Source organism: Diadema antillarum, unplaced genomic scaffold (genome assembly GCF_040938485.1).
Source record: "Diadema antillarum isolate AM-2024a unplaced genomic scaffold, OU_Dant_1.0 seq00001591_RagTag, whole genome shotgun sequence".
Taxonomy (NCBI): domain Eukaryota; kingdom Metazoa; phylum Echinodermata; class Echinoidea; order Diadematoida; family Diadematidae; genus Diadema; species Diadema antillarum.
In genome coordinates, this window is record NW_027272308.1 from 347,766 (window position 1) to 371,989 (window position 24,224).

Consider the following 24,224-nt stretch of genomic DNA (forward strand, 5'->3'; position numbering starts at 1 on the left):
CTGTTTTTTCTTTTTTCTATGGTATTTAATTTCTCTAAACAATAAATTAGAACTTTCCAAAAGGGCATTAAAATATCCTTAGCAATTTCAGAAAAAACCTAAAAAAATGACCTCAATTTGTTACGTATGGGACATCTCATGATAGGACACGAGCTAATTTGCATAATCATTTGCATAATCCCTAAAATCTTATACCAAGTTAAACTATTTAATGAACTTCTTATGTCCACATATTAATCAAATATCATTTGCCTTCCTTTGAATTAATATGGATTTTTATAAATGTCCCATACGTAACGCTGTGTTTCACATTTATGCAAATGAAGCCCTTGAAATTTGCATAAGCTTACATAATATCATTTTTTCCTCCATGGAAATCAAAACTTCAACTCATAAGCTTCAAAATGATACCAAACATGTCAATATTGAGCAAAGATGAAATTTTGCCTTCTGAGGGGACCTTATCTTGGACTTGCCCTAAACCTTTTATTCCTCTTAGAATCGTATGCTCTTTAATATTTCATGTGTTTCTAATCATCTCACAAAAAATCTGTATAACCATCTCAACCAAGACTATACCATCCCTAGATAATGAAGCCTAGCCAGAAATTTAATTAAATGATACCATTGAAAGAGCTCATATAAAATCTAAAAACAAAGACTTAATAGAGTTCCATAATGTGCCAGAGGGCACATAACCATTAGCAGGGCTGCCAACTCTCACGCATTGAGCGTGAGACTCACGCAATTCAACCAATTTTGACTGTCTCACTCTGATAAACGAAATCTCACGCTAAACCCCAAAAATGGGAATGTACATGACTACAAAAATAAATATATCTCTAAATTCTCCGAATATCTATATGCCCAAGCCCAAAATTTCGAGATTTTCCCGCGCTGGTGTAAAGCTTAACCAATAGTAATCGTTTTTGGTTAGCGCGCAAAGACGAGCTATTGGATTACGATGATTAGTTTCTACCTATACCACGTGAGCGTAGCTTGTACTTTTGGCAAATTACAGTATGTATGGCTATGACGTGTGCTTTACATCGCTTGACATACACTGACTGTGTACGTAGTACGTATTGTACTTACATTGTACATACGTACGGCCGCACAGCAGGCCGCCAGGCGCTAGCCAGGAGGTCGCTGGCTCCGCTCCCTCGCAGTGTCTCACGCCAAACTCTCACTCAAGGTTGGCAGCCCTGCATTAGCTCAATGTTTCACCCTCAGGATACATGCCAATAATAAGTACACTTGGCTCCCTTTTCCTCACGTTTGTATAACATGTGTGATACAAGTGATGATAATTCAATGTTATGATGATTGTGAATTGCCACTATTTCTTGTAGTCACACTTCATTCATTTGTTTCAGTTATGACTCATGAATAATTGTAAAGACCAGGAATTTTGACTCAAGGAAGAAAACTCCCCGCAACTTAAAGCACAATACGTTGATTATCGTTCTTGTTCAAACATTAGATCCTCTGTCATACACCTTGTATGGATATTTACATAGTCATACTGTATCCTATGTATGTGTTTTGCAATGAACAGGACTTCTTATTGATTGATTGATTGATTTATTGATTGATTGATTGATTGATTGATTGATTGATTGATTGATTGATTGAGGCCAATTTAGGCCATTTGTTTATTTAGGCTAAATAAAACACAAAAACATATAATAGTGGCGTTTATTGTGTTAAATTACATATGTTCTCAGTTCTGTATATCAGTGTGTTTAGAAATGCCTGTGTGAAGGATACAGTGTGTCAATGTTATTTATTCTTCCTATTCTTGTTATTTGTTGAAGAGAGAATTGTTTCCATTAACTTTACTTTATCTGCATGGATAGAATGACTCTCATGTAAGTCAGTAATTAGTCTCCTCTAATAAAATATCTGCACTCCATCACCTCTGGCTACCACGGTTCAGGACTTCACAATATTTTTATGAGAGCACAGAGGGTGATAATATTTGTTTAGTTCACCCCTTTCGGGGGCCCTACTAACTCACACTTTAATGAGTTTTGATTGTGAATGGAATCCATCTACTGGCCTCAGGTGGTTTCCCCGTGGAAATGAGAGTGAGATTTTTTTAATGAAACCACTGAACCGTGTCTGAGTGCCCATCAATGACTTGAAGATTTACATAGTAGTTTACAGAATGCAGAGCATGTATTGCAGAAAGCATGTTGGTTACATGGTGGGAAGTCACTCCACTGTGACATGGCAATATCTTCTTGAAAAAGATTATCTAATTTCTTTAAGTTGCTCATTGTTTGGTAATTGCGTTTTTGTTCCGCCCAAATCCAGAATAGGAATGTACATTGTATTTAAAAGGGATGAACCCCAAATAATGTGGAGTGAAGGAATGCAGAAAGCTTCACTGCTATGAGCACAGCAGTGTGATTTGAGGAAAATTGCACAATCCCTTCAAAAGTTCTCGATTTGTATAGTTTTTGGTTTAAATCCATGTGTCGTCATCGGTGAATACGAAGACTACAGTAATTTGTGATGTCACAGTAGGACGATATCAAGAATGTATGAAGAAATTCAACATATTTTCATTTTTCTAGTATAATGAGAGTCAGAGCACTTGGGTAAACTCTTTAAGAAGGAAGGTGGAGTAAATCCGTTATATCAACTTCTTATGTTCAATAACAATTAGCTGATGCAGGAGGAATGTGTACACAAAAGTTATATTTTCTTTATTTCTTTCCTGCTGAGACATGAACTGTAATATTTTTCTTACTCAGTGGTACCAGACCATACATAACTTTGGAATGAATGAGTGTCCAATTTTCCTCGAACTGCTCAGATGAGTCCTACTAATTGATATTTCTGCATAAAGCACAATCCACATGCTGGTATATATCTGGGTTTCATTTCCCATTAAAATGTGAAATAAATGCAATGGAAAGATCGCAGCTATTGAGTGTGTTGAGATTGACTGTGTCCCTAAAGCACAACAAAATGCTACTTAACCCTGGTGCATTTGTAGTTGATGCTGATAATCATTAGATATTAGTTACTTGAAAGGTACTAGCTGTTAAAAAAACCAAAAACAGTTTCTTCTTGTATAAAAAGGAGCATAAGAATGTATCTTCAGAATTTCCAGTGAGAAGATTGTGTGTGTGTGTGTGTGTGTGTGTTTTCCTGTGCAAAGCAAGCCAGTGATATGTGTCACCTGTCTACAAAGGCCCCCCTTTTTTTCTTTCCTGGAGTGGCCCATCAATAGCAAGATATGGCTGTACTGTAAAAATGGACATTTGGGTCTGGGTAAGAAGAGTTTTGCGTGTTTTTAATTCCGCGGAATCAAGACATCCATTACTGGAACATATGGCATGCAAAAATATTCGCGTGCTTTTATTTTCGCGCCAGCTTCTGGTTGTGCGAAATGCACGAAAATTTCAACACCGCAAAAATTTCCACTCTTACAGTAGTGTGTACTGTCTAAATTTTGACAAGAGGATGCAAGTACAGAAGCATTCATCAAAGGGTGACTTGATATACAGAACTATTTAAAAAATCATTATATGAATGAATATCTCACAAAGGCAAGTGCACTCTTTCCATGACAACGATGTCTGCCTGAAACAATGCAGTTGTTCTGCGACATTTGGTGATCAGCAGCCCCTGTTAGACGAGAAGTGCACAGGCTGTTTGTCCCTTGTTTGTGCAGAAGTCAATGTAGTGCAGTTAAATTAGGTTTATATTGGACATCATGTATGCTTTCATTCCTGTGATCAAGTGTGACCTTTCTAGGTTGCAGTCTGTACCGATGATGTTGGTGATATATATGTTGGGAACATGGTTACAGAGTAGTTTGTGGAGAGAGCGAGTTATTGTGAAGCCGGTGTATGAATATTGAAGATATTAGTGTGAGTGGAGTGAATAGAGAGACATAGGTACGTCGAAATGAGATAAAATGAGGAACAAATAAGAGGTGAATATGACTGCAAGAAGATTGTAAGGGATAGATATACGCCCCTTTTGTTCTGTAGTTGTTTAACTGAATTTTTAAATTGTATGCCTTTGGTGTTTTTTGTTTTTTGTTTTTCATTTTCAAGCTGTGCTTGATATCAAAAAGTAAAATTTATTTATGTGCTTATATCAAGGAGGTACGAGTTCTCTCGTACCTCCTTGCTTATATACTGTATTTATGTATTTAATATCAAAATTGATTTCCGCAAGGAGTATAGCTACATGTACCCTGCAGCCAATACTAAACTTTTCTTTCCATAATATTATTCATGTTGCCAACCAATACAATTTTATGATATCTTTCACCCGTCTTTTAGGGTTAAAAAAGCAGTCATGTCTTTTATGAAAATATTTCTAAGATCATATTTGATTTAGTAGTGTGAACAATTTTCAATTTTGTTTGAATAGCAAAAATATGATTTTTGTCATCTTCATGCTGCTACACACACTGTTTTGTCTTTGTTGTTTTGTCTTCCATTACCCCTCAGTGGAACACAGTGCTACAGGAAACTTTGTAGACATTGACAGGACTTCTCTTTCTTGACCTGTATTTTATCATATTCAGTTGCAACTGACATAATACATATTATGCGCTACCTATTTTTAGGTCAGAAGTACACCTTGTATGAACATCATCTTTGTACCACCCTCCCAGTGTGGTTATTGTTGCAAGGAGATAATATATAGCTGACTCTGTTTCTGTTTGTGTCTTTCTTGTCTTTCTGTCAAGTTGGTATAAATCTTTTACATTCCATGGCCCATGTTTCTACTCATAGTATGTGGCAGTGCTACAGTGAGTGAAATGCAAGCAAGCAGGATAAACCAGGGCTTGACACTAAACTTTAAATTTTGGTGGACCAAAAGCAAATGCAGTGGCCCGAATTAAAATGAAACATCAACAATCCATTTGAATCTTGGAACCCCAATCGGGCCACCAAGAGATAACCTTTCTGGAAGTTTGGTGGCCTGACATCATCTTATATTGGCCTTTTGCAACCAGGCCACTGCTAATGTCTGGCGTGTATGTCTAATGTGGATAAGCCATATACTCCTCATTAATGTGCACCATGTGACATTCTTATTGCCTTTCTTGGCATAGGTGTATATGCCATTGACATTGTCTAATACCTCAATCCCTTTTACCGCTCCCAGCGGCCAGTGCTACAAGAAGATTGTGATCCCGCGCCGCCGGAAGAGCAGTCCCAAGCAGCCGCAGCAGCAGCAGCAGGCCCACACCGTGCAGCTGGTCAACATCCCGCCAACCCCGGAGGGCCAGAAGAGGTTTTCCCTCTCACTGGAGGAGAAGCAGGAGGCGGGGACCCACTCCAGCGAGGATGGGGTCAAGAGCATCTGCATATCTGGGTAAGCAGGTGTCTGGTTTAACCCGTTCCATGCTGAATTCTGAAATCCCCATAGACTTAATACAGAGACCACCAGGTTCCTGTGCAGAACAGGTTAATTGGTGACACGACATTTGCTCCTGCGACAATTGCTCCAGTCTTATTTTTTCCATGGACTTTGTAGGGTTAGGGTTAGGGTTTTGATAGGGTTTTAGGTTAAGTTTGATGTGAGGATTAGGATTAGGGTTAGGGTTCTGTTTGTGGGTAGAATTTATATTTGGCTTCGCGTGCAGATACTTTAAAGGAGCAATTGTCGCGGGAGCAAATGTCGTGGAACCGGTTTAATCATGGAGATTGGAGAGATTGACCCTCACTGTGCTTTGTTCATCACCAATTGGCATGCAAGATGGAGTGCTTTCATCATCGCTTGGCACATAAATGTCTGGAAATGAGCTGTGAATAATTATTAATAATATAAGATTATCTAAAACCCTTTAACAGCCGTCATATCTGTCATCATGGCCTTCCTGCTGGATCAGGGTACATTGATACATCTGAGTGGGCCTGTTAACTTTAATAACAACTAGATCAAGTTTGGATGGATCACTGAATGTTGATAAAGAAAGCTTGACAAGTTACACAAGGTGCCTTCTATGGGTACATACTGTAAAAGTGGAAATTTTCGCGGTGTTGAAATTTTTTCGCATTTCACGCAACCAGAAAGTACCGCAAAAATAATAACACACAAACATTTTTGCTTGCCATATGTTCCTGTGCATGCAGTGTGCATAGTGTATTGATTCCACGGAATTATAAACACGCGAAACCCTTCTTACCCGGCCAAGCGTGAAAAATTAGTCGCTCGAAAATATCCACTTTTACAGTAAACTATATTTGAGGAGCAGGTGGTGGATGAGGGAGAAGTGAAATAGACTTGGTGGAGTACACTCTGGTATATTAAAGGGAAGGATTATGGAATAAGGTGTTTGATAAGGATGAATAGTGAGCTATATTATCCATTCATTTAGAGTGAGTTGGTTATTGTCAGTAATGAAGAGGAAAGATCTGCGTCATAGCAGAGTCTTGAACAAAATGCTCTCTGCCCTCTGGCTTGTACCTAGAACCATTTGTGACCCGCGACGACAAAAGGATCCGAAAGTTGATGGAGGTTGATTTTCTGAAAATGACATGACATTATCCCCTTAATCTTCTGCTTTGACTTCATATATAACACGACTCATGAAAGTATTCGGTTGCGGTGATATTGATGATTTTATTAGACTACACTGTATGTCGAGTGGTCTAGGAAATCAGCGTTTCGAGAAAACCGCCTTCAAAGTTTTCTTTCCGATGCAAATGTGATGATGGAGAGGTAATACAGTTTTACCTCTTGACAATAGAAGGTCTCCTCATAGAAACCTCTGTGATGTTCATTCAAGCTTAGTGCCAGCCATCCACGCACGACCAATCAGTAACCAGGATGCCATCCACTGACCGAGAAGATCAGTCCCTCGTTGCTAGAGGCGAAGTCTATCTGTGGTGGTAAATCCAAATCTTCAGACACATTTCTGTTCATTGAAAGTCGGAAAATCATGGCCCAGAAAAATGCTGATTTCTTGCCTTTCCTCTGATCGGTTAGCTTTGAAATTTTGGCAGATGATAGACGAAATATTGGACTACAACATTAAGCCAAAAACAGAAATTTAATGGTTTTGACCAATTTTGATAATCTGACTTCAATTCGATTTTCTCGGTTCAGCCGTAAGCGACTTTCAGATCCTTTTGTCGTGGCGGGTCACATTTTTTCTGGTCTGAGCACACTACAGAATACTTTTCCAGTCCCTGCCCTCTCTGGCAGTCCCACTCTATGTTGTGGTTTTGCTGGATGAAAAAATGACTAGAGCAGACATTATATCTCTCATCATTCCTGTCCCACCTCACATTATCTTATCAATCCACCAGGGTAGCAGAAGTGACCAATCTGAATGATGTGTTCTGGGACTTTGACTGCCTTCCGTTTTTTGCTTGAACCCAACAATTGGTGACAAGCTTGATTTGTTTTGTTTTGAGTCAGTCAGGCCTACATTCTATTGCAGTTTATACTAGGTAAGAGTAAAGGTATCTACACCTCACATTCACACTAGGTCCCATGTTGTGGGCACAGTCGGGAAAGATCTTATCTTTTTGTGACTGACCGTCCACACTACTATCGACTGTCCTGGAGCTGCGGGGACCTTTATGTCGCCATTTGGGCCGTGCATGACATTGAACAGATATGTCCAGTGATTTGACACTGGAGTTCACGCATGAGCACACTGATGAATAGAGCTGGGCTCTCTTGATTACGAGCCCAAGGGCATTCTCCCCTCCACATTTTGTCCTCAAACCCAGAGAGCTTCAGGGGGACAGTGGGAGAAGTCCAAATGGGAGTCCACACTATGGTGTTGGAGGTTACTTTCCCTGCGATGTGGGCCTTACATTCACATTGGTCCCCGCGATGCAGGGAAAGTCCCACACCACGGGACTTTCTCCTCAAGAACCATAATGTGAACGCTCACTGGGACTTGTCCCCTCGTCCCCGCGTAGCAAGTCGGGTACGGGGACAAGATTTGGAGAGGAGCGTGACCTTGGGGCGCAATTGATAGCGTCCAGCTGTGGTCATCAAATGTGCTCATGCGGTATGCCTGGATTCAAGTGGCAGAGCTCGCTCCAAGCCCCAAAATGCCCCCACAGCTCGGGGACAGATGAAATACCAATGTGAATGGTCAGTCGTAGAAAAGATAAGATCTCTTGTGGCTGTCCCCGCGTCGTGGGGACCAATGTGAACGCGGGGTTAGTGTGAACGTAGGGACAAGTTTATTTGGCAAACTTTGGGAGTCTGTTTTAATAGGCCTGTGAGTCCCATGGGCAACATTTTCATACACAATGCCTGTAGGAATTTTGTTTGTTGGCCCTAAGATTGTTAAGCTTGAGCTCAAATGGGGTTTAATTACCAGGAGAGTGCACTCACTCTACAACACATAATTCAGGGTCAATTAAAGTTGTCAAAACTCCATGTAAAGTCAATTTCTTGCTACTGTGGGTGTTTTGAGGAAGTTAGTGAAACAGTATTTCCTATTATAAACCATTTTACTTCAAAAGTTGAAGTGCCCTGTGAGCAGAAACCTCCACCAAGGCCATTGAGTCACTAATACCATGAAATTTTATAAAGCGTATCCTATTAAAAAATTCCTGGATCCAGATCATGTTCCCAAACACCCCAGTAAAACCTAATTACCTGTACCTTTCACCATATTAGACCTATCCTGAAAATTTCTTCAAAACTGACAGATTCAAAGATAAAGGCCATTATTTTGCGGACTTCAAATTTCCTCTTTATGAAAACTTGACCCATATTTTAATACGTAGCATGGTTCCATTTTAGATGAAATGAAAGAGATGACTCTAGTGTTAGATATAGTGATGTGTGTTTGAAAAATGTTTCTTTGAATTTCCTCATGTCTTCTCTGAGTACTTGGGTCAAAGATGTCATGTGGTTGACCTAATAGTATCAAATAGAGGATTCTCTAGCTGGCATTTGACGACTGTTGCAATCTGGAACCAAATGACTTGACTCTCAATGTCGTTAATTGCACTTTCAAGGTGACTTGGTACGTTCATTTGCCTTGAACTATGCAAATAAGACAAGATTCATAGCATGCATGCTGTCTTCACAGATGCTCAACTCCTTTTAATGAAAAGCCTCCTGTATTGCCTGAATGGGAGGCGTGCACCGTTACTCCGCCCGGGCCCCTCCCCCCCCCCCCCCCCCCCCGCCCACAATACCTCCCTTTATGAATCCCCTAATTGGATTTCCTCCCCTCAGTCCCTTCCTCCATGGATCCATGTTGCTAGGATGCGGATGGGATGAGCATCAAGCTTGGGAAGGGGGGGGGGGGATCTGAATACTTCTGTCAAAGGGGGTCTTTGACTTTGTCATCATTTTTTATAGTGATGATGTTGGTGGTGCTTCTTATAATGATAAGAAGTATGAGATGGAGGAGGAAAAAAGAGCAGAAGAAAAGAGAGAGGAGGGTATAAAATAAGTATGATGATTCTTTTAGGAGTAGAAGTTGTAGTGGTATATACAGTGTATGCAGTATAGTTATTAGTAGTACTTAGTAGTAGTACAATCATGTAGTAGTAGTCATGTACAATTGTAGTAGTTAGGTAGTAGCTGATAGTAGTTGTAACATTAATTGACAGTATTACCACTTCCTCTTTTGCTCCTACTGCTACCACTACTGCTATCATAGCTACACGTGTAAAATCATCTGTATATGAAGAGTTTATTTGCAAAAGGGGCTAGATCCACTTTTAGTACTTTGGAGTAAAATTGGTTTGTTTGTGAGAATTTGTACACAAATATATGGAAAATCTAAATCTAATTTTGCGATGATTTCTATTGAAACGGTTGTCGGGAGTTGAAATTTTCAGTGTAAGTAACTCAAATGGAATTCTGTGCGGTGATGCTAATAACTAAATTTTCATCAAAAGTGGATCTAGCCCCTTTTGCAAATAAGCTTTTTATATCCTGCTGCCACGCCATATTGTTCAAAGGAGATTTACAGTCTGTTATTGCCGACGTCTGTAGAATCAAATCTGCACATTTGGTCTGATTTTGTCTTGCTTTGTCTCTGCATGTTCATGCAGACTGTATTTCTTTCTCTCCAGCTACAGTAACAAATCAGGGGACACTGTCCCTGTCCCTAATGACATAACATATAGGGAAGTAGTGCACATATTGCATACTAATAACCATTTGTAAATAAATATTCAGCATGCTCACTCTCTTCTCTAGGGAGCAATGAAGATTGGTTGGCTTTTGTTGTTGTTTTTCCTGATCAAGACTGTTCAGTATGTCATCATCAAATTGTCAGTTCAGGCTTTTAAAGTTTAATGCTGCAGAGTGGGTGTGATAAGGCAGTGTCCTTTTGCCAAAAAAAAAAAAATGTTTTGCAATTCTTGATGTCATTGATGTGCAAAAAAAAAAAAAAAAAAAAAAGATGTTGATGACAAAACAAAAAGAAGAAACTGAGAGATGCTGCTTATTTCCACAGAGAGTTTTTTTTTAGCATCAATTACTTTATTCTCAAATGCCTTCCCTTTTCCTTCCTTCAAACCTCTCTTTCATATGTAAATACTGTAATTGCAGCATTATAACTGTCATTGAATCATCACATTATCTTTCCTCATTCAAATTGCCATATATACAAGTAAGAGTGTGATGTTTATGATCATTCTTTTTCACAATAGAAAGTGTAGCACAATCCTTAAAGCAGTTATGTTCCTTTGTTCAAAGGTGTTAGACAAGGACAGAAATAAAGCAAACATAAAATCTCTGTGATGCCATCTTGGTTTGGTCATTTATGTGTTTTAACAGGTTGGAGACAACGCCAGAAACCTCATCTCTGCAGGTGGGAGACAGGATCTTGGAGGTCAACGGCACGCCGGTCAGTGACCGCGACATCACAGAGGTCAGCCCACAATGTCAAGCTGTCTGGCTTACAATGCACAGATTGCATTCGTTTCATATTACTCACATTCTCCCTGTGTTATTGTTTGTTGGTTTCACAGATAACATTTAAAGTGGTTAATTCCACCACCCCCCCCCCCCCCCCCCCACTCATAATCTCTTCTGCGGGTAGATTTTTACTGCCTTGATAATACATTGACTAGTGGCTGTGGCTGTTTGCAGCTGTGCTTACTGGCAGTTGATACCCAATAACACAATTTGATACAAAGATGTAGGTACACTGTGTACTTGTACCCAGGACATTGCGTGTGTAGATGCTCTTGCAACCTCACATTCCTCAAGCTGTGTTAAAAGCATTCATATTTTCTCTCTTTGACAAATTGTTTTTGAACTGTGACTCTGTGATCCTCCAACATGGGTATCACGAACCTCTGAGATTAAGAGTGAACAAAAAAAAATATATCATCAGAAAAATATCATCATCATAATCATAACATCATTATCATAATCACCATAATCACCAAGTATCATCATTATGGTCATGTTGCAAGATGGTATTAAACGGGAGCAATACACAAAGGGTTTCACCCTGGGTTGTTTGAAATATCATGGAAGTAGTTATCAGTATGAAACAGAGGAGTAAAAATGTAAAAAAGAAAAGAAAAAAGACTATTCCATAACCCTGAAAAAAACATGTTGATATAATCAAGTTCTCCTAAAAGACTTTTTAAAAGAAAATAAACAAGATCTGATATTCAATTATGTATACATCTAAACACCCAACAGTGAGTATAATGACTAAAAGCTGTGTGCCCACGAGATCTTTCGTTGATATCATATCGGTTCCTTGTGAGAATTGTCTTGATATCAAGACGTTTGTTTTGCATCCAAAAATAAGCCGAGGAGGGAAACGCGTTCCTGATCACCTAATCCTGCACTTCCTTCGAAGTGTGTATCGGCTGGCTCAAGAGCAACCTGCCAGCGGGCGAAAATGGAAAGTGGGATAGAGATAGCGTGTCCTTGCACGCGGGCCGGGATCCATTACGTGTAGCAGATCTCAACCGAAACTGAAAGGAGCTTTGATGTATTCATGCCATGATGGTCCGGACTTCCATGTGCTTTGTGGGGAACTTGAAATAGACAGCCATTAACCTGTTTACGACTAGAATCTCTACAATTCCCCATGACTTTGCATGTGACCCAGGAGTTTTCCTGTAGGCATCGGGTTATGATAACTAGCCAGTTGTACTTTCTATTTTGTCTACAAGGTATTGTCCCCATGAGCAGTGCCTTTGTGTTTTGAATAGTCACAGTCTCACAGTGCCAGTAGGTGAGAAATTATCCATCGAAAAGCCCCTCTTGTTTATCACCAGACCTTCAAGCAAAAAATTGAATGTATCAAATTAAACAATAAACATCAAACTTTGGGCATCAACATGTCTGTTATTACAATTGTTATTATCTTATCTTCATTGTAAATTGCTGCCCAATGAATTCCCATTGCAATACAGAGCGTACAAAAAAAAAAAAGGTTATCCAACTTTGGAGGGCTACCATTTCATAATTGTCAGCTATGGAGAGTGCAATGCTGATTGTGAGGAAAGAGGAACTCTTCCTCTTTCTATTGATACCTAATTGTGCTGAAAAAATGTCATGCATGACAGAGCACATGAACTTTAAAGACAACAATGACAAATTAATTTTTTTCCAAGTTTGAGTGTTATCGTGAAGGAACAATGCATGTCTCACTGAATGGATGGGATCTCTCAATGAAAGAATTTGCAATTAGTGATCATTTAAGCGTTAATGAGCAAAATTGTGCCCCCCCCCCTTCTCGTTGCTTTAATAGCAAAGTGTAAGAATATATATCACATACATGTTGGAATTATTAAGGCAAACTGTCATTTTGGATATTACAGTTTGACACATCTCAGTGGTCTCTGTCATGAGCTACTATTTAAGTCCAGATGAAGTTTAATAGTGTATGGAACAAATGGCAACCATGTTATTGGGAAATAAAGCAGCATGATCCCCAAAATGAATGTGGTACAGTATAGTGTTGGAGTAGGCAATATTAAGATTTCTAATTGTTAATAGCTTGTGCAACAATGTCATGCACTGAAATCTGCAATGAATAAGGAAAATTATATCCAGGTAAAGGTGTTATTAAAGGTCTATACACTCTTTCAGTCTGAAGGTTTATAGTTCAAGCCCTGTCATATTGCAAGTACATGTATGTACAATGTACAGGAGACTTCCTCCGCAATAGTCTTGCAATGCTTCTCTCTTCCGTTGTGTATGACTGGGTTGGAATGACAGGGTAACTTTGTGCTGCACAGGTGGAATACTACTGGCTGGAATGCTGCCCAGGCAGTGGAGCAGGTGTACACTTCTTGGCAGGCTGTTTGAATTCTAGTTTCCAGGGTAGCCTTGTATGGTTTAACTTTTAAAGGCATTATTCACCATTTGCAAATGAAACCAAAACCCAGATTTAGTGCTTCATAATTGTTTTAAAATGTGAGTTAGGGATAGAAACAACGAATGTAAAAATTTGAATCAGTATAGTTAACCCGTTGAGGATGAGTCCCGAGTATACTCAGGCAGGGGTCTATAAGAAATGCGTGTTGTAGCAAAATCAGGCCGTCCTCAACAGTTTAATGTTAAGTATTGTTAAATAAACAAAATGTGAACAATAGTTATAATAAAAATGTATCTTAAACTAAATCGTCTACAGTTACAGTTTAGTGAGAAAAATAGCCACATTTCCCTATATTTTGGGCTTTGTTGCAAAATTTTTACATGGTAGGATGTTTTGTGATACACCTAACCTATACACAGGGCTCGACACTAACAGTGGCCCGGTGGCCCGGGGCCACCAAAAACGCATGTCGAGCCACCAAATTTCAGAAATGAAGAAGTTGGTGGCCTGATCGGGCCACCAAAAAAGGTCGGATGTTGGCCTTTGGGCCACCAAAAATAAAAGTTAGTGTGGAGCCCTGCTATACATATGCATCAAATGTGATATCTTGAACATTTTTTAAATCACTGCTCCCAATAGTAAACAGTACCTTTAAAGACCTGGTATTCAACATAGTAATATACATACCCTGCAATGGGAAGGTTGTCCCAGTTCATATATATTTGAGAATCCCGGCCCATAACAAATTGTGTTCAGCTTTATCACTGATCTCTGTGTGAGTTCACACACAGCTGAAGAATCTTGACTTGAGTTGACAGTAACAGATAAGAGTACATGTTGTAGCTTCAATGCACATACTTGCTGACCGGTGGTATTCATACAAGGTGTAGTTTTCGAATGTAAATGTACCCCAGTGGGCAGCGAGTGAATTGGGCTACCCATTGTAGTATATTATGTAATCAGGCTAGACTCGGACCAGACAGGGTGTCTGAGCTCTGTCGGCCAGAGGGCTTAATATCACATCACTCGTATATCGGAGGGATTAAAGAGACAGGTGTCCTCACATCATGGTGGACCACCATACTGGTAGTAGCAATGTACCGACGTATTTATGACCAGGCAGTCCAGTGTTTTGGTCAGTCTGTCTCGAGCGTTGGCTGAATGCAGCTCTTCCAAAAAGTCAATCTCTCTCTTAACTCCGAGTGTGTCGATCGTGTTCTATTTGATTGTGCTCATAGCAGGTCACTTCACTGGCGACGAGGATATTTTTCGAATGCACCTATACATGTACTGTATAGGATGGCTCTCATCGGGAAAATTGAGGAGTTTCTGGAGGGGAGAGAGGAATGGTCGCAGTACGTCGAACGGCTGGACCTCTATTTTAAAGCCAATGACATTACATCTGAGGGAAAAAAGCAGGCGACACTGCTCACAGTCATTGGGCCTTCGTCATACAAATTGCTACGGAACCTGGTGGCCCCAACCAAGCCCTCTGCCATGAAGTATGACGATCTCGTGGCAGCGATGAACGCACATCATTGCCCGATTCCAAGCGAAATAGTGCAAAGATGTAAATTCAACAGCCGGTTTCGCATGGATAATGAAACGATAGCGGGCTACATGGCATCACTTCGTTCTCTAGCAGAGTTTTGCAATTTCGGGACGTCGCTTGATGTAATGCTACGTGATCGCCTGGTTTGCGGCGTGCGGGATGACCGCATCCAACGTCGGCTTCTTGCGGAGAAGAGCTTAAATCTCGGGAAGGCGGTGGAAATCGCCACCAGCATCGAAATGGCTGCCAATAATGTTCGGGACCTCCAGACGGCGCAAGCTCCAAGGGAGGAAGTACACCAAATGGCTTCCTCGCCTCAGCCGAAACAAGCCAGGGCCAGAACGTGCTTCCGGTGTGGAAAGGGCGTTACACTTCCTTGGATATCTAGTCCTTCATCGCTGGTGATGTCGCGTGCGGTATTCGTCAGTCGAGATGTACCGCCACTCGAGGGCGATATCGTAGAATTGTAACGCTTGCGAATGTGGTCCGCGTGACGTTTAATTGCCCGACCGCTGTTGTCGGCGATAGCGACTTCGAATGAAACCGGCCCATTCTGCGAAACGATTTCTCCACTCCACCACTTGGGAGATTTCGAGGTGAAGTTTTTGGCATACACTTTGTCTCCCACAGCAAAGGTACGCGACTTCGAGCTGCTGTCATGCATTAGCTTTTGCTTTTCCTGACGATCATGCACGCGTGACGCGATATCGGGTCTCAAACGATCGAGTGCGGTCGTCAGACGACGACCCATTAGCATTTCAGCGGGCGAGATTCCTGTCGTTGAGTGTGGAGTTGTGCGATATTGCAGAAGAAATCTCGCGATATTTGTTTCCAACGAACTATCTCCCGTGCGCTTCATCGCGTCTTTGAATGTGCGAACGGCACGTTCTGCTAGGCCGTTAGACGCTGGGTGATATGGGGCCGACTTCGCGTGTGCGATTCCATTTTTCTTCAAGAAGACGCTGAACTCCGCGCTAGCGAAGGCGGGACCATTGTCGGAGACTACTTTATCTGGCAATCCGTGCGTTGCGAAAAGTAGCCGTAACTTCGCGATTGTCGACGCTGTCGTCGTCGAACCAACTGGGATCACTTCAAGCCATTTGGAGTACGCATCGACCACGATGAGGAAATATTTCCCCATGAACGGCCCAGCGTGGTCAATGTGCAGGCGTGACCATGGACGATTTGGCCACTGCCATGGATGAAGCGGTGTGGGTGCCGGCATTGGCTGATTTTCCTGGCAATTGCTACACGATTTCGATGTACTTTCGATGTCGTGATCCATTTTTGGCCACCACACAAACGCTCTCGCGAAACTTTTCATCCGAGACACGCCTGGATGTCCCGCGTGGAGCGTCTCCAACACTTGCTTCCTTCCCTGCCTAGGAACGATCACCCGATTTCCCCAGAGCACACACTCATCTAGCATTGATAGCTCATCGCGGCGCACATGATACGGCTTCATGTCGACATCGACGTCCTCTCGCTGCTCAGGCCAACCGCGCTCTACGTAGGTTAACACGCGAGACAAGACCGGGTCACGGCGCGTCCACTTCCGAATGTCGGCTGTAGTGATGGGCGATGATTCAAGCGTGTCGAGGAGGAGCACTGTTTCCGCCGGCAACGGCACCGTGGGCGGCACATCGGCGAGTGGTAGACGACTGAGAGCATCGGCATTAGCGTGTAATCCTGTCGGTTTGAAACGGAGTGTATACTCATAGCTCGCGAGAGTGAGGGCCCAACGCTGAATGCGAGCTGATGCTTGAGCAGGGATAGGGCGGTCCTCGTTGAACAGGCCGAGGAGGGGCTTGTGATCGGTGACGAGCGTGAAGTGGCGCCCATGCAGGTAAGAATGGAAGCGTGTTACCCCAAACACACAAGCTAAACCTTCCTTCTCGATTTGCGAATATTTCTTCTCGGCTTCCGCAAGTGTTCGCGAGGCGAACGCAATCGGCTTTTCTGACCCGTCTTCCATGCGATGCGCGATCACCGCGCCGATGCCGTATTGCGAGGCATCACAGGACACGACCAGCTCTCGGCTTGGATCATAATGTACCAAAACTTGTGATGATAACAGCAGCTTCTTGGACGAGTCGAATGCCGTTTGCTGAGCTGAGCTCCATTTCCACGGTGTCCCTTTCTTGAGGAGGGCGTACACAGGTGCTAGCGTGGTCGACAAATTCGGGAGAAATTTGCCGTAGTATGTGAGCAGCCCCAGATAGGCTCGCAGTTCAGTGACGTTGCGGGGTGCAGGGGCATTCGTGATCGCTGTAACTTTACCCGAAGTCGGATGCAGGCCTTGCTCGTCGATGATGTGACCCAAATACTCAACCGACGGCTGCATGAACTTGCACTTGCTTCGCTTCAAGCGCAGCCCAGACTCCTCCAGCCGCCCGAGCACCATGTCGATTGTCGAAAGATGGTCGTGGTCATTGACCCCGGTGATGAGGATGTCATCGAGGTATACCGTGACGTGGGGAATATCGCGTAGCAAATTCTCCATTACCCGTTGAAATATGGCTGGGGCGGACGACACCCCAAACGGGAGCCTGTTGTAGCGATATAGCCCCTTATGTGTGTTGATCACTACGTACTGGCGTGAGTCATCGTCGAGCTCGATCTGCTGATACGCTTGGGACAAATCCAGCTTCGAGAACTTTTGTCCCCCTGCAAGTGATGCGAACAGGTCCTCAATTCTCGGGAGTGGGTACTTGTCTAATTTCGCTACGCGATTGACTGTCATTTTAAAGTCACCACAGATACGAACTGACTGCTTATCAGCTTTCATCACGGGCACTATGGGTGCCGCCCATTCCGAAAACTGGACTGGTTCGATTACCCCATCGTGCTGCAATTTCTCCAACTCCTTCTCCACCAGGTCCCGCATCGCATACGGCACCACCCGTGCTTTGCAAAAGCGGGGCGCTGCATCCTTGTTCACGTGAAGCGTGGCTTGCAGACTTGTGAACTTGTCTCCGACATGAGCGAAATAGATGCACCGGTGTCGATTTCTATTTCGCTCATGTCGGAGACGACATTCCGGACATATTGGCCTAAACGACGACTAAGCCCAACAACTATGAAGCTGCGGACTTATACCAACCACGAATTGGAAGTCGTGGGCATGGTCGAGGTGCACGTCGCTCACAATGGCCAGGTGAAAACGCTCCCGCTCATCGTGGTCAAAGAAGATGGTCCCAGCCTCCTTGGTAGAAGTTGGCTGCATGAGCTGAGGCTGGATTGGGCAAGTGTGCATAACATGAACGCCGCAGCCACAACCGACGTCAACGACATCCTGCAACGTCACGACGCGGTATTTCGTGAGGAATTGGGCAAGTTCACAAGTCTGCAAGCCACGCTTCACGTGAACAAGGATGCAGCGCCCCGCTTTTGCAAAGCACGGGTGGTGCCGTATGCGATGCGGGACCTGGTGGAGAAGGAGTTGGAGAAATTGCAGCACGATGGGGTAATCGAACCAGTCCAGTTTTCGGAATGGGCGGCACCCATAGTGCCCGTGATGAAAGCTGATAAGCAGTCAGTTCGTATCTGTGGTGACTTTAAAATGACAGTCAATCGCGTAGCGAAATTAGACAAGTACCCACTCCCGAGAATTGAGGACCTGTTCGCATCACTTGCAGGGGGACAAAAGTTCTCGAAGCTGGATTTGTCCCAAGCGTATCAGCAGATCGAGCTCGACGATGACTCACGCCAGTACGTAGTGATCAACACACATAAGGGGCTATATCGCTACAACAGGCTCCCGTTTGGGGTGTCGTCCGCCCCAGCCATATTTCAACGGGTAATGGAGAATTTGCTACGCGATATTCCCCACGTCACGGTATACCTCGATGACATCCTCATCACCGGGGTCAATGACCACGACCATCTTTCGACAATCGACATGGTGCTCGGGCGGCTGGAGGAGTCTGGGCTGCGCTTGAAGCGAAGCAAGTGCAAGTTCATGCAGCCGTCGGTTGAGTATTTGGGTCACACCATCGACGAGCAAGGCCTGCATCCGACTTCGGGTAAAGTTACAGCGATCACGAATGCCCCTGCACCCCGCAACGTCACTGAACTGCGAGCCTATCTGGGGCTGCTCACATACTACGGCAAATTTCTCCCGAATTTGTCGACCACGCTAGCACCTGTGTACGCCCTCCTCAAGAAAGGGACACCGTGGAAATGGAGCTCAGCTCAGCAAACGGCATTCGACTCGTCCAAGAAGCTGCTGTTATCATCACAAGTTTTGGTACATTATGATCCAAGCCGAGAGCTGGTCGTGTCCTGTGATGCCTCGCAATACGGCATCGGCGCGGTGATCGCGCATCGCATGGAAGACGGGTCAGAAAAGCCGATTGCGTTCGCCTCGCGAACACTTGCGGAAGCCGAGAAGAAATATTCGCAAATCGAGAAGGAAGGTTTAGCTTGTGTGTTTGGGGTAACACGCTTCCATTCTTACCTGCATGGGCGCCACTTCACGCTCGTCACCGATCACAAGCCCCTCCTCGGCCTGTTCAACGAGGACCGCCCTATCCCTGCTCAAGCATCAGCTCGCATTCAGCGTTGGGCCCTCACTCTCGCGAGCTATGAGTATACACTCCGTTTCAAACCGACAGGATTACACGCTAATGCCGATGCTCTCAGTCGTCTACCACTCGCCGATGTGCCGCCCACGGTGCCGTTGCCGGCGGAAACAGTGCTCCTCCTCGACACGCTTGAATCATCGCCCATCACTACAGCCGACATTCGGAAGTGGACGCGCCGTGACCCGGTCTTGTCTCGCGTGTTAACCTACGTAGAGCGCGGTTGGCCTGAGCAGCGAGAGGACGTCGATGTCGACATGAAGCCGTATCATGTGCGCCGCGATGAGCTATCAATGCTAGATGAGTGTGTGCTCTGGGGAAATCGGGTGATCGTTCCTAGGCAGGGAAGGAAGCAAGTGTTGGAGACGCTCCACGCGGGACATCCAGGCGTGTCTCGGATGAAAAGTTTCGCGAGAGCGTTTGTGTGGTGGCCAAAAATGGATCACGACATCGAAAGTACATCGAAATCGTGTAGCAATTGCCAGGAAAATCAGCCAATGCCGGCACCCACACCGCTTCATCCATGGCAGTGGCCAAATCGTCCATGGTCACGCCTGCACATTGACCACGCTGGGCCGTTCATGGGGAAATATTTCCTCATCGTGGTCGATGCGTACTCCAAATGGCTTGAAGTGATCCCAGTTGGTTCGACGACGACAGCGTCGACAATAGCGAAGTTACGGCTACTTTTCGCAACGCACGGATTGCCAGATAAAGTAGTCTCCGACAATGGTCCCGCCTTCGCTAGCGCGGAGTTCAGCGTCTTCTTGAAGAAAAATGGAATCGCACACGCGAAGTCGGCCCCATATCACCCAGCGTCTAACGGCCTAGCAGAACGTGCCGTTCGCACATTCAAAGACGCGATGAAGCGCACGGGAGATAGTTCGTTGGAAACAAATATCGCGAGATTTCTTCTGCAATATCGCACAACTCCACACTCAACGACAGGAATCTCGCCCGCTGAAATGCTAATGGGTCGTCGTCTGACGACCGCACTCGATCGTTTGAGACCCGATATCGCGTCACGCGTGCATGATCGTCAGGAAAAGCAAAAGCTAATGCATGACAGCAGCTCGAAGTCGCGTACCTTTGCTGTGGGAGACAAAGTGTATGCCAAAAACTTCACCTCGAAATCTCCCAAGTGGTGGAGTGGAGAAATCGTTTCGCAGAATGGGCCGGTTTCATTCGAAGTCGCTATCGCCGACAACAGCGGTCGGGCAATTAAACGTCACGCGGACCACATTCGCAAGCGTTACAATTCTACGATATCGCCCTCGAGTGGCGGTACATCTCGACTGACGAATACCGCACGCGACATCACCAGCGATGAAGGACTAGATATCCAAGGAAGTGTAGACGCGACCGCGACGACCGACCCACCAGCGGAGCTACCACCCCCGGTCATGTCGCAGAACGACAGCGAGCTCCAACGGCAAGACCAGTTAGCGCCGAACCGTAAAACCTACCCGATCAGGCAGCGGAATCCACCTGACCGATATGGATTTCCATAATGCCGACAAACTTGGTAGATGACACTGTGTTATATCAGTTGAGTTGTTGTTGTTTTTTTTTTCTTTCCTTATGTGTTTTTTGTTGTCTGTATCCCTACACAGAAACGAAGAGTAATATCTAGGCATGCCTTCATTTATACTGTAAAAGTTCGGGGTAGTATAATCCCAAATGCAGCGAGTATGTTGAAAAATTTACTTGAAAATCAGCATTTCATGTCAAGTTCATGTTTGTTTTAACTTATTCGTCCATAGTCAGGAACATTGAAACATTAGAACAATGCCTTCAACCCCACCCCTTCGTTCTGGAATTCTGGGCGAGTTTATTGTCAAGGTGTACTTAATTGGCAACTACATTTTTGTACACAGTTTGGGGTTTTAGTTTCGTTGTGTGTATACATGTCGTGAGTGTGATGGTTTGGAAGTTATATTCTCTCCCTCATCATCTCTTCAGATGCTATGATTATTATCATTATTATTTGGTATGTTTCGTTCATTCACACAATTGTTAGGTGATGCTATCCTTATTTGGTTTGTTTGGGCAAATGTCTGACAATTTTGTTTTGTTTTGACTTTCTTCCGTATATTAATTTGGCATTGTTAATTCCAGGTCAGTTTAAAAGGGTGACCATATTTTGCATAATACATGTATTTTAATTCCAGGGGTATGCTGACCAAACTTTCTGTGTTTGTGAGGGTCGCAATGGTCACCATCATTTGACGATAGAGTATAGCTTAAGTGAACATGTGTCTCAAAGGACGCTAAGTCCATTGTACATTATGTAAATGTTAGTAACAAGCGTAGTCAAATGCTTGTTTATTTCCTGTGTTGTCATGCTCTTATTCACAACAACGACAATAAGGCCGCTTACACCCTATAAGCGAATAGTCCGTGCATGGCTGCTCATGTAGAATGTTGTCCTAGGAAACTTTGTTCATGTACTATCTGTTAATATGTTCTGAATGTTTCTTTTGTTTATTTTTGTTTTGTTTCATGTTTGTAATGTCTAGGATATGTACCCCATATTCTTTACCTGGTCGAATGATAAGTAATACCTATATAATGATAATATTTTGTGAGTTTTTTTTTGTGTGTGTGTTTTTCATTTAGTACTTTATTCAGGTTATTTGGCTATGTGAATGCAGTGTTAATGATATAACTGTTGAAGACTGACGTTTTCCAAGTTTTGCTAGCTCCTATAGAAACACGTTCTATTTTGATGCAGTTGCAAGTTATCACTTTAATGGAGGTTGTAATCTAAGGGGGGAGGAATGTAGTATATTATGTAATCAGGCTAGACTCGGACCAGACAGGGTGTCTGAGCTCTGTCGGCCAGAGGGCTTAATATCACATCACTCGTATATCGGAGGGATTAAAGAGACAGGTGTCCTCACATCATGGTGGACCACCATACTGGTAGTAGCAATGTACCGACGTATTTATGACCAGGCAGTCCAGTGTTTTGGTCAGTCTGTCTCGAGCGTTGGCTGAATGCAGCTCTTCCAAAAAGTCAATCTCTCTCTTAACTCCGAGTGTGTCGATCGTGTTCTATTTGATTGTGCTCATAGCAGGTCACTTCACCCATGAATCCCCGTACTACTGGATCTTTAAAGGTCCTGTTTACCTTTGGGAGCAGGGATTTTTAAAAATGTACAAGATATCACATTTGATGCATATGTGTAGGCCTGTTGTGTCACAAAACATACGTACCGTATAAAACTTTCGCAATAAAGCCTAAAATATATGGAGATGTCAGTATTTCTCTCAATAAACCATAACTGTAGAAGATTTAGTCTGGAAACATTTTTATTATAACAATTGATCACATTTTGTGTATTTAACAACACTTAACATCGATTACAGATGGCATACGCATTCAAAGTTTTACAGTGGCTGTTTCTATTCCTAACTCACATTTTAGAACCATTTCGAGTGCCACTAATGCTGTGTTTTGTTTCATCTGAAATTGGTAAACTACATGTATGCCTTTAAGGCAGTTCTACTGCAACTGGATGCTGGTCCTCTAAACTTGATATTCACTACCTTTCATGCCCAGATTGATCAGATGCTGTGCCAGAGGACGACCGAGCTGCGTATCACCGTCGAGCACGGCCCCACCTCCTCCGCCCTGCCCGACGTTCAGGAGATCTTCGGCTGCTCCAGCAGCGACGGGAGCGACACGCCATCCCCGTCTTCCAAGGACGGGGAGGAGGAGGGGCAGGATGGGGGCAGCCCCGTCTTCAACAACAACATCCACCCGTCTCTGTCGGACGGCTCCCCACGAGGGCGCCTCGGCAGGATAGGGTTCTACGGAGGGGAGGAACAGCAGAGGAGGCATGTCAAACTAGATAGGCACACTTCAGCACCCAAAATGTGAGTGTTTTTATTCATTCTACAATATTCTTTTTTTGTTTCCCCATATTCTTTTTGTTTTTGATACTCTTCATTCAGATGGACAAGTACTGAGTGGAGTGAAATTATTTCATTCACGGCAAGGAGTGAACATATCCTTTGTTTGTGATAGAAATGCTGTACATGGTTTTTTTTTTTTTTTTTAATCTCCATTTTTATTGGTGGGTTCTGTATCTGATGCCCAGTAAAATAGAAGCATTGTATTTCTACTTAATAATTGGTGACATGTCAGTCAGTGATAAGTAATCATGGCAATAATATATTGATTAGAATGGAAATGACATAGATATCTCACTCGAAATTAGCAGAAGTGTTCTATTACAGTTTAACACACTGCATGTATATAGATTGCAATTGTACTACAGTATTATAAAGCTGGCGATGCAGCTTTCTCCTCTACTGCTCCCAGGCTGTGGAATAAGTTCCTTCCTCTCCTGAAATCATCACCAACACTGGATCACTTCAAACAAAATTTGAAGACCTACTTATTTTGATATCCCTATGTATACACTGGACAATTGTACTTTCACTGCCTGGTAATGTGTAAGTCTCCATTTGATTTCTAGAATTTTAGAATCTTGCAGGAACGGGTCAAGTCTTCTCCCACCAGTGTACACATAATGACCATAACAGCCATAAAATCCCAAATGCAGCTCTACTGTATGTATGTATGATTACATAATATGCTTGCATGTCCATCTGTCTCTCATACAATGTATGATATGTGTGTGTTTATGTGTGTACAGCTGTATGTGTATATATACACACACACAGACAGATTTACAGTTGTGTACATGTTACATTCATACATACATGCATACATACATTCATACTTACACTTTGTACATTGTTATTTTGGGGCTGTTTTGTGTGTGTATGTTTGTGTGTGGTTTTGTTTTGTTTT

At 43.2% G+C, this 24,224-nt stretch overlaps 1 protein-coding gene across 1 annotated transcript in view; it reads left to right on the forward strand.

Moving 5' to 3' along the window:
• The window catches only part of LOC139710954 (LIM domain kinase 1-like), a 110,913-nt gene that overhangs the window by 60,008 nt on the left and 26,681 nt on the right, over positions 1-24,224 (forward strand). The window contains exons 5-7 of the mRNA XM_071622875.1: positions 5,143-5,352; positions 10,753-10,846; positions 22,965-23,281. Of these exons, the coding sequence (XP_071478976.1) occupies positions 5,143-5,352; positions 10,753-10,846; positions 22,965-23,281 (621 nt within the window). The remainder of the gene's footprint in view (positions 1-5,142; positions 5,353-10,752; positions 10,847-22,964; positions 23,282-24,224) is intronic.